Source organism: Eurytemora carolleeae, unplaced genomic scaffold (genome assembly GCF_000591075.1).
Source record: "Eurytemora carolleeae unplaced genomic scaffold, Eaff_2.0 scaffold995, whole genome shotgun sequence".
In the NCBI taxonomy this organism is placed as follows: Eukaryota; Metazoa; Arthropoda; class Copepoda; order Calanoida; family Temoridae; genus Eurytemora; species Eurytemora carolleeae.
This window is the reverse complement of record NW_019396885.1, coordinates 5,186-20,129: the sequence shown is the minus strand read 5'-3', so window position 1 is coordinate 20,129 and position 14,944 is coordinate 5,186. Positions and strand designations below refer to the sequence as shown.

General features: G+C 34.7%; 1 protein-coding gene across 4 annotated transcripts; it reads left to right on the top strand.

The window, feature by feature from the left end:
* The first annotated feature begins 7,499 nt into the window (after nt 1-7,499).
* Nucleotides 7,500-13,780, top strand: LOC111709733 (uncharacterized). Of its 4 annotated transcripts, none has more exons than XM_023483627.1 (2): nt 7,500-9,417; nt 12,657-12,773. In XM_023483627.1, exons 1-2 carry the CDS (start codon nt 8,045-8,047, stop codon nt 12,682-12,684), a joined length of 1,401 nt encoding a protein of 466 aa, XP_023339395.1. In that variant the 5' UTR covers nt 7,500-8,044; the 3' UTR covers nt 12,685-12,773. The 4 variants fall into 4 exon arrangements, with proteins under 4 accessions (XP_023339395.1, XP_023339394.1, XP_023339396.1 ...); XM_023483626.1 differs by having other exon boundaries at nt 7,501-9,417; nt 12,664-13,780; XM_023483628.1 differs by having other exon boundaries at nt 7,501-9,439; nt 12,656-12,740.
* The last annotated feature ends 1,164 nt before the right edge of the window (nt 13,781-14,944 follow it).

Below are 14,944 nucleotides of genomic sequence, written 5' to 3'. Positions count from 1 at the left end.
AAATTCAAAAAATTTGGGTTCTTGGATATCAAGGCTTAAGTACAGGGGATACAGGGTGCCCCACATCATTTCGGATTGTTTATGGCTCTAAATTGCAATTTTCCGGACTAATCAGGAAATTTTAAAAGAATGATACATGTTAAAAAATTGAATAAGCCTAATATAAAAATTTGCATGCACTAGGTTTTTTGATTATTATGTGGGTATTTTGGTGTTAAAGCTTGGAGATAATCCAATATGATATGGGATACTTTAATGGTACACACACAGTCCAATTACCTTGCAAATACTACATTATCTCTCCCTTTAAACAAAACTAGCAGAAAAAAACAAGTTTTAAAAATCTTCATTTTATTACATGTACATAGAGTGATGATGTACGCTAATCCTTTACTAATTGTACAGGCCGTGTACTTCACTTTTAAAGGGAGTGACCGGCTATGTAAGGTAGTTGAACTGAGTATGCAGTGTTGTCGAAAACTTCTTTAGAATTCATTTGAGACATATTTCACTTTTTAAAGATCTGTAAATCCTGAGTTTGAGCGCAAATTCGACGTTCAAAACTCCTGATTTGGGGGTGGAAACGCTTTCAGAATTAGTTTTTTTTTTTATTATCAAATAACGACAACGAAAAATAAAATAAAAATTATACAGTAATCTAATTAGATGGCTAGGAACATATTTCACAAAAGAAATTTGTCAATAAATCAATTCTAAAATCGATTATTTCGTTTTCATTATTATATTGAATTTCTAATTTTCTTTGAATTTATTCGCAGATTTCTTCAAATTCTTTAAATGTCGTCTTTTCAATAATAATTATAGAAAATCTGCGAACATCTTTGTGAATAACGAGAAACTAGAATAATGAGATAATAGAAACTAATAATTGAACAAGATTACTTATTTTCGATGATAAGATTAATTTTTATTTTCTCAAAATGTTCCTAAACATGACGTCTGTAGTTTATTGTAGAATATTTTTACATTTTATGTTGTCGTTAATTAATAATTTTAGAAAAACTAACTCTGAAAGCGTATCCACCCCCAAATCAGGAGTTTTGAACGTCGAATTTGCGCTCAAACTCAGGATTACAGATCTTTAAAAAGTGAAATATGTCTCAAATGAATCCCAAAGAAGTTTTCCACAACACTGCGTCCTCAGTTCAACTACCTTACATAGCCGGTCACTCCCTTTAAAGGTCAATCTGTATGTTACAGTACTTGGGGGGGATTTCTGAAAAAAAAATTTGTCACGTATGTTCAATTGGTCCTCTAATTTTGACTTTTTTCTTTTCTTTACATTTTACAAAGAAAATTTTACATTATTTTACACATTGTGGACACTGACACAGAGGCACAACTAACCTTTTTTGCTAGGGAGGGGGCAAAATATTATTTTGTAATGGTCTGGGGGGCCGGGCTTGACCCCTTGTTTAGAAAATTTTTAAAAAATTAAAGTCTTTTATTAATTGTTTGATGTCGAAAAAAAGGAAATTTTTAGATTTGGTGTGTTCAATTCAAACCGTTTTTTTTCTTGTGTTTTTAAAAATTTATACTTTCAACAACTTAAAAATTAAATAAATTCATTTTAATTTTTAATCTGAAAAACTTACAATTACTCAAAAAAATAGTTTTACCTAAGCACTAAAAACTGAACAATCCTCCTAGCAATTAGCATAAGATTTCTGGAGACCCCCCCCCCCTCCTTTAGAACATTTTTTTTCTAAATTAATGTTTTATGTCTAAAAAAGACAAGTTTTTTGGTTGTATTCAAATAAAATCGTTTTTTCTTGTGTTTTTAAAAAATTTATAGAATACCGTTCGGAACTTTTTTACATTAAAGTTTACAATAAATAGCCTTTAGTCTCGAGAGTTCAGAAAGATAAAAATATTTTTAAAAAACATTTAAGCATTTTTCGAAATGTCTTCTTTAAATAAATAAATAGTAGAATACAATTTCTAAAATAACTCTTTTGGTTTTATCATTCCTGACTCCTGAGATGCTGATATTCGCCCATCTTTCTTTTCATTCTGCAGCCCCTCTCAGCTGCGAGGGGGGGGGCGCGCCCGGCCACCCCCCCCCCGCCCTAATTGCGCCTCAGCACTGACACAAAAAAATTAATCTTGCAATATTATCGTTGAATAGTGCAAATTTTCGGTTATGAACTTTATTAGTATGTTTTGGTTCATAATTTTTATTGTTCATAATTTTTTTCAGAAATAAGCCATTTCATAGGAAAGATTGAATTTAATTTTAGTGAAAATAAGTTTAGCAGTTTACATAAAAGGAATCGTCATTATTTCAATTTAAAACTTAAATATTAAGTTCTTTAAATATATCTTTTGCATGACGTCGCTGGATTTTTAAAAATCACAATTTCAATGCACTAAATTTATCACTTAAAAACTTAATAACTGCCCGAAGACTTAATAAATGCTGTGGCCGTAAGGTTGTGGCTCATGGTTGCTGGAAGACAAAAAAAGGTAATATGTGGCATGGAAGGGGAAAAAAGTGGTGGCTTATGGCCGCCTGCCTTCCCCCGCTCGTATGGTAAACTGACGGGAATCGTACAAATAAAGGGAAGGTTAAGGTATCGATAATATATGATAAATATAGATAATTTTTATAAACCTGCTGCCTAAGTATCTCTGAGTATCTATGTGTATTATGTAACATATCTTATCTTCATCGTTGATACCCTTTGTACAGGCGTTTTAAATTTAATACAATTTTTTTTTAAAGTTTTTCTTTCTTTTTTAAACATATAATAACGTCATTTTGACATATTTGATTGATAATATTGCAATTACAGACATTTTGACATATTTTTCATCTGCAGAGGTCCCTTTCATCTTTCTTTCCTGTATTTTACAAAATATTAAGAAATTTGAAACAAAATTTAATTAAAATATTTAACCTTGTCAAAATATGTATTTAACTTGGAAATATAATCATTATATGTCATATTTGAAATATTAAATAACAGGGTTCCATTGAAGGCACTTGCAGAAAAGGAACAAATCTAAATGTTCTCTTTAGAATGGTGAAAAACATGTATGTATATTGTATAATGTATATTATATAATTTACTACCATGTATCAAATTTGTGACAATCAAATTTTATGAAAATATATTTATAATCTCTTTTTAACTTGTAAATCTTTCAACAAAAGACAGTTTTGCCTCATTTCAATAAAATATCAAATATCAGAATAACCCGGCGTAACCCGTGCCCATCCATGATCAGATAAGTGTTATTGTCGTTCTTCTTATTTTTTATTTTTGCTTCAAGCTTTCTCAAGTGATATTGTTAACATAGTCTCTGCTTTATGTACAAGATAAAAATAAACATAATATAGTTAGTTTAATTAATTGATTAATGCGATATAAATTAATTTATAAGTAAATAAATGTGTTTTTTATTCATCCCATGAATACAGATAATTGTTGACAATAATATAATTACAGGAAATATATACTTTCTTTCTTTTCCTTCATTTTCCTCAGCAATGCAGGAAGACCACAGTGTTAAACTATCAACTTCAAAGTTTTGATATTTCAAGAATATTTTAATTAAGAAAATTTTAAGTCATGATTTGTTTTCAAGTAAATATTGCATGTATAGGTAAAGGTAGGTTCTGTATAGTGTGGGCTACCAATGGCCCATTTAAAAAAAATGCTACGAGACGAACAGATTTAAAAACCGTCATACTTTGGAAAACTTTTTTAAATCCTGGTTGAAATTGAACTTATTATCGAAAGTTTTCAAGATGACCAGCCTTGAGAATATGCAATATGCGTTGCATCTTTTACATTTGTGATGAGGGGGGGGGGGGGGGGGGGGCCCCCAAGACGTTTTGGCCCCGACAAATAATCTAATCTTAAAAATAAATTTTCTTCCCTTGGATCTCTTGATTCTCTTCTTTTTTGGGTTCTCTTGATTCTCTTAAGTACTCTTGGTTCTCTAGGTTTTCTTGGTTCTCTTGGTTCTCTGTGTTCCCCTGGTTTCCTGGTTTTTGGGTTCTCTGGGTTCTCTTGGTTCCCTTGGTTCTCTTGGTTCTCTTGGTTCTTTGGTTCTCTCTTAGTTCTCTTGATTCTCTTAGTTCTCTTGATTCTTTTGGTTCTCTTGGTTCTCTTGGTTCTCTTGGTTCTCTTGGTTCTCTTGGTTCTCTTGGTTCTCTTGGTTCTCTTGATTCTCTTAGTTCTCTGGGTTCTCTGGGTTCTCTGGGTTCTCTTGGATCTCTTAGTTAATGTGAATGTTTGGGGTTATTAGTTCTCTGAACTTTAACTGTGATAAATAAACGATACAATGTATACGTAGTATTTGTCCATCTTTATAATATTTATAATAGAAGCTTATAAATATCTGTTCCGATAGTGTCTATCTTTTCATCTATTTTTCTTTATTAACTACGGACTATATAAACTATATAAACTTTATAAACTAAATATATGTTATATTTATATCACATTTCTTAACTTTTTATTAATCTAGATCTATCTATCTATCTATCTTTCTTTCTATCTATTTATCTATCTATCTGTCTATCTATCTATCTTTCTATCAATAATACCACTACTTCTTTATATTTTGACTGTTTACTTTCATAAATGAAAAATTAAATTTCACATTACGTAATTTTGGACTGAAATGGCTGTGTCGACCGTTATTGATATTTCTATCCATCTATCTATATATTTATCCATTTATACAGGGCAGTAACTGAGGGGGGGGGGCGCCCCCCCCCACTGTTTGAAATTGAAAACTATTATACCTCACACTGCTGTAAATGCACCATCAGGTTTCAAGTCAAAACACCTAAACCTTTTCTTCAGAAGATGTTAATATGCAGTCTATTACTGAGTTATAATCTCAATTTTCAGAAAATGCCATCTAGGAAATTTTCCGCAAATCCATTTTAAAGATATCATAGAAATCAAGTGCATTTACAGGTCTAAAATCAAACGTAAATATTCTTTAAATATTCTTCTTCTGTTTTTTTTAATATTAAAGGCAGGGTCGCCAAATTTTGTAATTTTTCAATAACAGTCAAAAGACATATTGTAGTAAAATATCAAAGTCCAAAGTAAACTGCTTGACTGAATAGAAACGGCCTGAAAAAGTCTTTTTGATGTGATTTTTAAGGATTCCACTTCAAAAGCCCTTTTACAGGCAGTACTTAAACAGGCAGTACTTAAACAGGCAGTACTTAAACAGGCAGTACTTAAATAGGCAGTAATTAAACAGGCAGTAATTAAACAGGCAGTACTTAAACAGTCAGTACTTAAACAGGCATACAGTTCACTTATGGCTTTGAATTTTTGCTAATACGTGTATTAAGACTGATGAGGACAACTCACAAAATTTGGACTTAAAACCTGTTGGTCCATTTCTATTATCTTGAGTTCTAAAAGTCAACTTCCTATTCCAGAGTTTTCTGGTTATCACTGTATTTCATTAATTCAATTAATTATATCGGTCCTGTTTCATTTTGCAAATCATAAATTATTTTTTCAAAAGTTTTTTACATGCATGTATTATATAACAGAAATAAAAAATAATTTGTTTCCAGATATTATTGTTCATTTAAAATGCTGTGTTGATTTCATTTCAATGATATGAAATTAACCATTGAAAAATATTGTAACATTTCACGAATTTCAGATTAAAAACTAGTTTTTCAGACAAAAATAAAAAGCAAAAACACCCAGTTACGGGCCTGCATTTATCTATCTATATTCTATAAATCTAGTTTTACAAGACTAATCCGTTGCTACCAAGAGATAATCTCCGTTTCTCCGGATATTTAACATGTAGATACGAGATAGAGGAGTTTGAACAAATATGCATCAATTTTTTTCTCTTTTGAGAAAACCTTCAAGTTAATTTAAATGATTTATATTTGATTAACTCTCAAATATGTCCAGTGTTATGTTCTATTTAATATGAAGGAAAGGAGAGTAAAGGTGTCAAAAACTCTTTAAAACAGTAGAAAATTATTTTTGAATTTTTTTCTTCCTAAAAAACTGAGATCTAGGGGAAAAGTTAAGTTTTTTCATTTAATATTATTAAGAATTAACTTTAAGATGTGTATTCTGAATCCGTGAAGGTTGGGATTTGTATATTCTGAACCAAATGATCTTAAGGGGGTATTGGTGTATTCTGAACCCAAGGATCAAGGGTTGGGTTGGGTTCTGAATTTAAGGGTCAAGGGGGTATTAGTGTATTCTGAACCCAATGATTAAATGAGGGAAGGGAGGGGGTTATGGTGTATTCTAAATACAAGGATCAAGGGTGATATTGGTGTATTCTGAATCCGTGGATTAAGGAGGTTGGGATTTGTATATTCTGAACCAAAGGATCAAGGGGGTATTGGTTTATTCTGAACCCCAGGATCAATGGGGGTATTGGTATACTCTGAATTCAAGGATCAAAGGGGAAAGGGGCGAGATTGATGTATTCTGAACCCAAGGATCAAGGACTAAGGGGGGGGGGTCGGGGTGCAGGTTTCCAGCAGGTTTCCAGCAGTTTTCCACCATCTTTCTTACTGATAATCCCCCTGGAGAGAACGGAGGAGGGTGAGGGTGGGATTTCTAACTAATAATTCAGAACTAAATACATCTTTTGAGGTTTAGAATATTACATAAAGTAAATACAAGGATACGGGGAGGATGGCCGGGAATATTGATTAACCTTAGATTTGCTGGAGGGTTAGACCAACCAGACTCCAACTATATTGATTTAATGTATTTAGATATATTCTAATACGATGCTAAATGTAAATATCAGTTCAATAAATATTGCGCATTTATTGGTTACAACCGTATCTAGTTATAAACGGTTTGAACAGCATACGGATCCTAGGTAAAAAGTTTACGATGAAACGGTATAAATACGGAGGAGGGGGGGAGTTCAGGGGTGACGGGTAAGTGTTTACTTGTTCGGAGGCTGTATATTTCAGGTGAGAGGCCGTGTAGGGAAGAGGCCATGTGGTCCAGGGAGGCCCCGGCCAGGTGCCCCCATTCAGGGATTTATTAAGGGATGTAGATCGAGGATAAAAAAAATCAAAACTAAAAGTGAAAAATTCTTATTTTTAAATTTTGCTGAATAATGATAGCTAAGCAGATTTTAGTGCATTATTGTTACCTCCCCCCCCCTCCTTACATCGAGCACCCCAACTCTTTCAATCCCCCCTCCCTTGAGTTTCAAGTCCCCTTACAATTTACAGTTTTCAAACATTTATCAATTACTGCGTAACTCCTTCCTCCAAGTTGTCTTAAAGAAACTCACTGGAGGATTGAACCAAACTTTACTTTTTCCTTTTATCCCGGAACCTGAATTAGAAACAATTCGCAGAGAAAATAACTTTTATCATAAAATATTTTGTCTGGAGTAGAAAAGGTTTAAAGTCAACATGTAAGTTTAATTAAGTTACAGATGTAAAAAAAGCTTTTTTCTAGAATCCTAATTTTTTGACAGGTTGGTGAGGTTCCCCCTGGTTGTCCTTGAAAACCCCTGACAGGACTCGTATTCACGTAGTGTGTGGAGCAGGTGCCGACCTCGCGCTAGGCGGCGGTCACGGCCTCCGCCGGCCGATCAATAATTCCAGCAACAGGCGGCAGTCCCTTCCCCAGCCAACTCCGAAGCATAAACAATCTGGGTTTGAGGAGACTCAGGGGGAACACTAGTTCTCAGGGTCCTCAACTAGTAGTATTATTATGCCCCCTCCTTGTGCCAAAAATATAGTTCAAAACCTAGTCCATTATATACTCAAGCATTTATACTCATCCTTACAGTGATATAAGACAGTATTATTATAAACATTAAACCGTGTAGAAAAGACCTTAATTTGCAGTATATACACAGAATGCATATCTGTGATTATACTAGATTATCTAGCTAGCGGATACACAGGGTTGAGCTGTAGAACCCCAATATATAATATATATATTTAATATATTGTATATGTGGTCATTAGACAGCGTAATCTGAACCTAGATATACAACTCCTGATCTAGCCAGTCGAAAACTAACCTACATGGAGGCGGAACAGTTATTTAATGATAGTTCCACTGTTGGTTCTACGGCGGATATGCCGGATATTTTTGATGTGCTGGAGGGTGGAGAAGATGAGGGGGCAGTTAGATATCTCCTTGGATTTAACGGAGAGGAGGGTGGAGTGGGACTACTTGGTCAAGTTGATACATTTACCGGGATGGAGGTTATTGATAAATATGTAGGGGAGGGAATAAACTTAGGACTTACACCAACATATCTGCCTCAGTTACAGAACTCTTCTGACTCTCCGTCTATTCAGACTAAAACCACTGAGGTTATTCGCCAGGTTCACTCCAGCATGAGTAACAACAAAAAGAGAGATACCAGCGGAGCTAAGGCCATTCATAATTGTGATTCATGCGGAAAATGTTTCACGACCAAATTCAACCTGAAGCGACATATCAACATGCATTGTCACAAGTCTAAAGAGAACGGGGTTCCCATCCAGGGACCACCCTCTGCCTCTGCTCCGGCCAAAAAATCTGATAAATCTGGGATGAAGGTTGATCATCATATCACTAGTGTCCAGGTTAACGGAACCCACCAGAGAGTCCAACCTGCCAATCCTCAAACAGTGCTGACCCAGAATCACACTATCCTACACAACGGACACGCTCCGGTTCCATACTCAAGGGTTGTTACGGTACCACAGACTGAATACCAGAGAACTGAACCTGACTCAACTTATAAGCTTCCTTCAGTCCAAACTATCCTTCCAGTGTCTACTGTATATACATCAAACAACCCAGTAGTTTGCGCTGCAAACACGTTTTCAACAGTTCCCAGCTGTGACTCCTCTCAAACCGTTTCCTCGGTTACTTCCTCTAGTCATAATACAGACTTCGGAACCCTTCCCGCGGATCTTTTTGATCCAGACTCCTCTAGATCTCAGCCCCCGACACCAACCTCCCCTCCTGGGAGTGGGAATGAAAGGTTTCCTGAAAATGAATCTGATGAGGATTCTCTGACTGGGATAAAGTTAACCTGTATCCCGGCAGGTTGGACTAGGAAGGTATCCTATGAGACCGGGAGAACGTCCTACTGTAGTCCACTTGGTAAACTCTTCTACTCCTACGAGGAGATTCTTCAGTATTTCAAAACTTTCAATATTCGTGTACCCGTGGGACTGTTCAACTTCGATTCAACTTACTTCGATGATTCCGAAGAGGATGAGGATGAGGACGAGGAGGACGATGAGGATGAAGAGGATGAGGAGGATGAAGATGATGAGGAGGAGAGAATATGTGCCAAAAGAAGAAGAAATGACGTCCATTACATAAGTTCTGATTCACTTGCTCTACCGTTGCGAAGCACTCCATCACCAGGTCCCCCTCCGACCGAGTCTCCTCTAGCGTAAACCCTCAAATTTTGCAAAGTAAAGAGCTTCGGCTCTCCTTTACAAAGCTAATTGCATGCAACCAAAACTCCCCTTTTCTTCCCTTGCTCCTGGCTTTTTTAGCTTTTTTGATTAAATTGGCAAATTTGTGGTAAACATTAGCTGATAAAGCTTCAAAATATGAAACTGGGGCAGGGCTGTAACCAGAAGGGGGCAACGCCCCCACCCCACTCCCCTGCAAGTTCATAAAAGGATTTGAGTCTTTGCCACTAACTCAAATCTTCTAATCCCTTTAATCTTTTAAACCTTTGATATTTTAATGATAGATTATTTGATCTAACAGAAATTATAGTTTGAAATGTCTAAGGTTTAGGACATTGGGTTGCAAATATATATGGATCAGAAAATCAGAATTTGAGGCAAAGACTCAATCCCTTTTGTGTTCTATGGAGTTGGTTGTTTAGGATTAAAGGGGGGATGTAACACATCCATATTCTTTTGTTAAAATTGATTTCTCGACATTTTTTTCGGAAAGTTTAAAGAAAGGTCTTGCGCATATTGAACAGAAAAGTCCTTTATAGTGGTGTTTAATTTAGAAAATTTATTCAAATAATACATTTTGTCCCTCACAAATCTTATTTTTATGTTAATTCTGTAAATGTGTGCGAATTGTCAACTTACGCAAGGTTTTAAGATTTAATAATCATGTACCTTCATTGCTAAAATTAAAAGAAATGGTTTATATAAAGCCTGAGCGTGCAGAAAATATTGTTTGAGAGGTTTATCAAAACTAGATTTAAGTTAAGTTTAAGAGTTTGTAAGTTGTACTTATTCTAAGCTTAAAACATGCAAACAAGTTCTGTTAAGGTAAATGCAAATCATATTTAAGTTCAGCTTGGGCAAGTTAAATTCTAAGCTCTTGAAATGTATCTGCGTCCTCGAATAGGGGACTTTTCCTTTATTCAATAAACTAAAATTTTGTTTATATGAATACTAGGGATTGGAATATTGCCTAGTATTGCAGGGGATAGATAGATAATTTGATTATTCTCCTTATAAGATAAAATATGTTTTTTTATCATAAAATAATTTGAGACCGGGAGATATAATTTCACTTTAATGTTTACCACAAATATTTGAGTTTGCTTTGGGGTTATTGGAAAATATGTTAGAGCCAAAATTTGATTAAACTTGAGTTTAAATCCTGGATTATGTAATTTATTTTTTGAATGGCTTGAAGTCCATCGTGTCTTTTTATCCCTGCACTGCACTCATCCTTTCTCCGGATACCTTAAACCAGGACGAGGATCAATTATAAAAATTTTCATATTTTTTCTTGTCCTAGACTTTTATTCACCCTTTAATACCCCACTTTTGTTCTAGATCTCCATTTTTGTGTCCTAGCCCTTTGTTATCCCTGTCCTAGCCCTGTCCTAGCCCTGTCCTAGCCTTGTCCTAGCCCTTTCCTAGCCATGTCCTAGCACTGTCCTACACCTTTTCCCGTTCTCAACTTAATTTCTATCTCTATTTCTCTGTCCAACATCCTCACCCTGTCCTAGTCCTTTTCACAATCTCTGTCATTAATATTCTCCCTGTCCAACACATTTTAGTCCTTGTCCTATCACAATCTCTGTCCTTGATATTCTCCCTGTCCAACACATTTTAGTCCTTGTCCTAGTCTTTTTCATAGTCTCTGTCCTACATCTCCTCCCTGTCTAACACCTTTTAGTCCTTGTTCTAGACCTTTTCGCAGTCTATATCTTACTCCTTATCTTACAACTTTCAGTCCTTGTCCTACAGCCCATTACTGCCTTTTGTATTCTCTTTGTCCTGCATAATCCCTTTTCCCAGACTGTCCCTAACCTTCTTAATATTCTGTCACCTAACCCTTACTAGTCTTGTCCTTCACTCTCACTTTATCCTTCTTTACTTTGTCCTTTTTCCCTTCGTATTCATTCAAATGTTTAAACCCTGACCCTCCCTCCCCATCCTCCGCTCCTGTTTAAGGTATACTGAGGAATCCCTGCTCCTGGATCAACCATTTTTATCCAGGTAAACTTATCATCCAACCTACTTCATTAACATTTTACAGTATCTGCCATTTATATAAATCTTATGTTTATTGTTCAATTTTTAATAATCTTTTACAAAATCTTTTAGTGAATACTTGTGTTACCGTAATCAAAGTGTTCATGAAAATTACAGAATATATACAGCGGGAACCATAACACTCTGGAAGAGAAAGACGACTTTTATGGCTCAAGTTATGACTATTTGACTATTAATAGTCTATTGAACATTAGACACAGCAGTTGTGCAGTGTAAACAGGCTCATTTTAGTTAATAAGTGATTGGATAACTTACTTGTAAAACTATTTGCTTTGTAACACCATCAAATACACTTAATTATTGCTTAAACGTCGTCTTCTTATTCCACAGCTTTCTGGTTCTCACTGTATACAGAGGGAGCCATAAAACTGTGGAATATAACGAAGACATTTAAACAATATTTTGTGTAGTTGATGTTGTTGAAAAGGAAATAGCTTACCAGTAGCTTAACAGTCAACTGTACAGTGTACAGTGTACATTACTGCGTTTTATGTTTATTACGCTATTAAAAACCCAGAACAGTCCGTCTTACTTTTCCACTGAGTTTTTTGGGGTCCTACTGTATTTTTACAATATTTTGGTAATTTTCTATTTGGTTCAATGTTTTGAGAACCAGTCAACTTGATTTTTTGTCTGTTTTTGCTAATGGGTGATATTTACTACACTAACCACCAAACCTTTGAATCCTAACCTTGGTAATTTTTTTAAAAATTGTTTAAAAGCAGAGAATGAACAATACTGAGTAAAAACCATTGTGTTTGATAAATCTATTTATTGTTAATTGAATTGATTGATATAAATCACAACAGCTGAGCGGGATTTTATAATAAATTTATAAATTTAAACATCAGCAATATTATTCACTGATTCAAACAATGTTTAGGCAGTAGTCCAATAAAAAAAATCTTTCCTTTTATTTCCTTGTATTCAGATTATTTCATATCTAGAAAGGAGGTTGTAAAAATTCCGTTTGTTAGTATAATACTCGATTGTATAACAGGTCTGTCCATAAAGATGATTATTCTATGTTGCCTGCAGTACTGATCATGACATGATATTATTATGAAAATATCTATTTTTCCTTTATTCCATTATTAATAATTATTATTTCAGATTTGATTGCATGCAATAAGTTGTGGGTTTACGGTGGCAAGGTCTGGCTGCTCAACATGTGATGAGGCTACCCACTGCACTCACTGTGCAACCGGAGAAGGACTTTATCATCCAGTCGAACCTTCCACCCAGAGAATATATCAGTCCAACTCATACCTCGCCTATATTCAAGGCCTGAGACTAGGAAGTGAGACAATGTGTGACTGGAGTAGAGATTTAGCTCCAGCCCGAGATCTTCTCTCGGAGGAGGGAGCACCTTCTCATATAAGTATTCCACCCTGGTTGGAGAAATTATATACTAGTGAAGGTTCCCACGGAGTAGATTCATTCTGTTCTCTTCGGGACCTTATGCTCCAGGAAGCTCTAAATGTCGTGAAATTGGCATAACATGTTATTATACCCAATATATATCTGAGCTAGCGGGTCGGTCAACTCATCCGGGGCAGGAGCAGTTCAACCTTGTTATAGTTTCGGTCTAACTTGTCAGATAAGCGCCGGAGTCAAATTTTTCATTCAGAATCCGGTGTGCTAACTTTATCCATATCGTACAAAAACTAGTTAAATCTTATCAATCAATGCATCAACAAAAACTGGTGGGGAATATTTCTTGATCTCCTCACTGAGTTCTTTGATAGGTTGATCGGCCCGCTTGCTCCATGGTATACTGGAATAGAAGGGAGCAACATTTAGAAACCTTGGAGAACCAGTATTATTTAATATTTCAGTATTATGTCCTGTATTAAAGAAAATCTATTTGATTTGTCTCATGTGACAATATTTACATATCAAAAATTTGTAACTGTTCCCCCGTCCTGTAGAATATTTAAGAAGCTAATCGTAAATATGAAAATCTTGAATTGTTTACACTTTTATTAATTATGGGGCTTCGTTGAAATTCTATTTATTTTTCTTTGAACTTGCCGAAGAATTGAGTCGTGATTATCTGCCAAGGTTTCTAGATGCTGCTCCTTGTTTCTTGTTTGAAAACGCGCTGTGTGTTGTTTCTACGTTGTAACGTAGGATAACGAGTAAATATTGTCTACATGGTCTCTAGATGTTTTATATGTTTATATGTCTACTCAAAGTTTACATTGCTTGTTGAAAATATAATTTATATCAGTGAACATAAATGGAACAAAAATATACTTGTTGAGTAAACTATTTTTTTATTTTAAAAGCCAACATTAGTTAAATCTTTGAAATGATTATTTATTTCAAATGTACAATGGTCACCTAAATAGTTTAGTGAAGAAAAACGAACTACCTGGATAATAATTCAAATTTTATTTTAATCTAAAACCTCAAAAACTGTTAATATTTTACAATATTAAAAATTAATTTGAAGTTTGGGAAAATTATCAGTGGCCGAATTTAAAGAATTTGAGCGGCGGTTTAAATCTAAGCTGCGGTTTAAATATGGTTGGTTCCACTTAAAATTGTATCAAATGTTTGAAGATTTAAGCCGGCGCTTAATTTAAACCGGGTTTTGGCGGATTTAAACCACGGCTCAAATTCTTTAAATTCCATCTCTGGATGAGGAAACAATGCAGAAAGATGATAATATTCTCTAGTTCTCTTGTTTCTTAGGAAACTACTAACTTACTTAAATTATTTTCTTTCTCCCAGATTTTCACGGGTTGATCAGAGGGATCGTCATTTTTTAACAGGGGACTATGGACAGTCATACAACTTTGTCAAGGATTTTGAGTAATTTCAGAAACCTCAAAATACAAAGTTAAAAAATATTTTTATCTAATACCGACGAAACTTAGATTCAAATCATCAAGTTCTGTTTTATGACTATTAATAGATTGGGAACCCAGCTTTGCCTGAAAACCAAGTTTTCCAGGTAAAAGTCAACCTATCGGTCTGTAAGTGTAATTCCGAGTGAACCTCCATGCATAGATGGCAATGCCCGATTTAAAACAGAATCCTTAGCAGCTTTATTTGTGATTTCTCTTCAAAAGTTAATTGCGCTTTTCTTGCCTTAAAGAAACAAAGGAGACATTATCAGAACTAACTACTTTTCGAGTCAGAAAAACGACGTTCTCTTCCACATTTTTGATCAGATTAAAGTTTTAAAGGTATTGTTGTAAATCGGACATATTGTCATCTTTCCTTGAAGGGTTCCTTGAAATTACGCTCACAGTCCCTTTAACTTATAACCTTTAAACCAGGCGAACAACATTCTATGGTGCAACTAAGTTTCCATTCAAAATTTGAAATCATTTGAGGTGTTCATGGGTTATGATCGGACATACAGAGATAATAGAAGTAAAAAGAGCATGATATAGATTGCTATTATTTTTTTTATTAGAATTG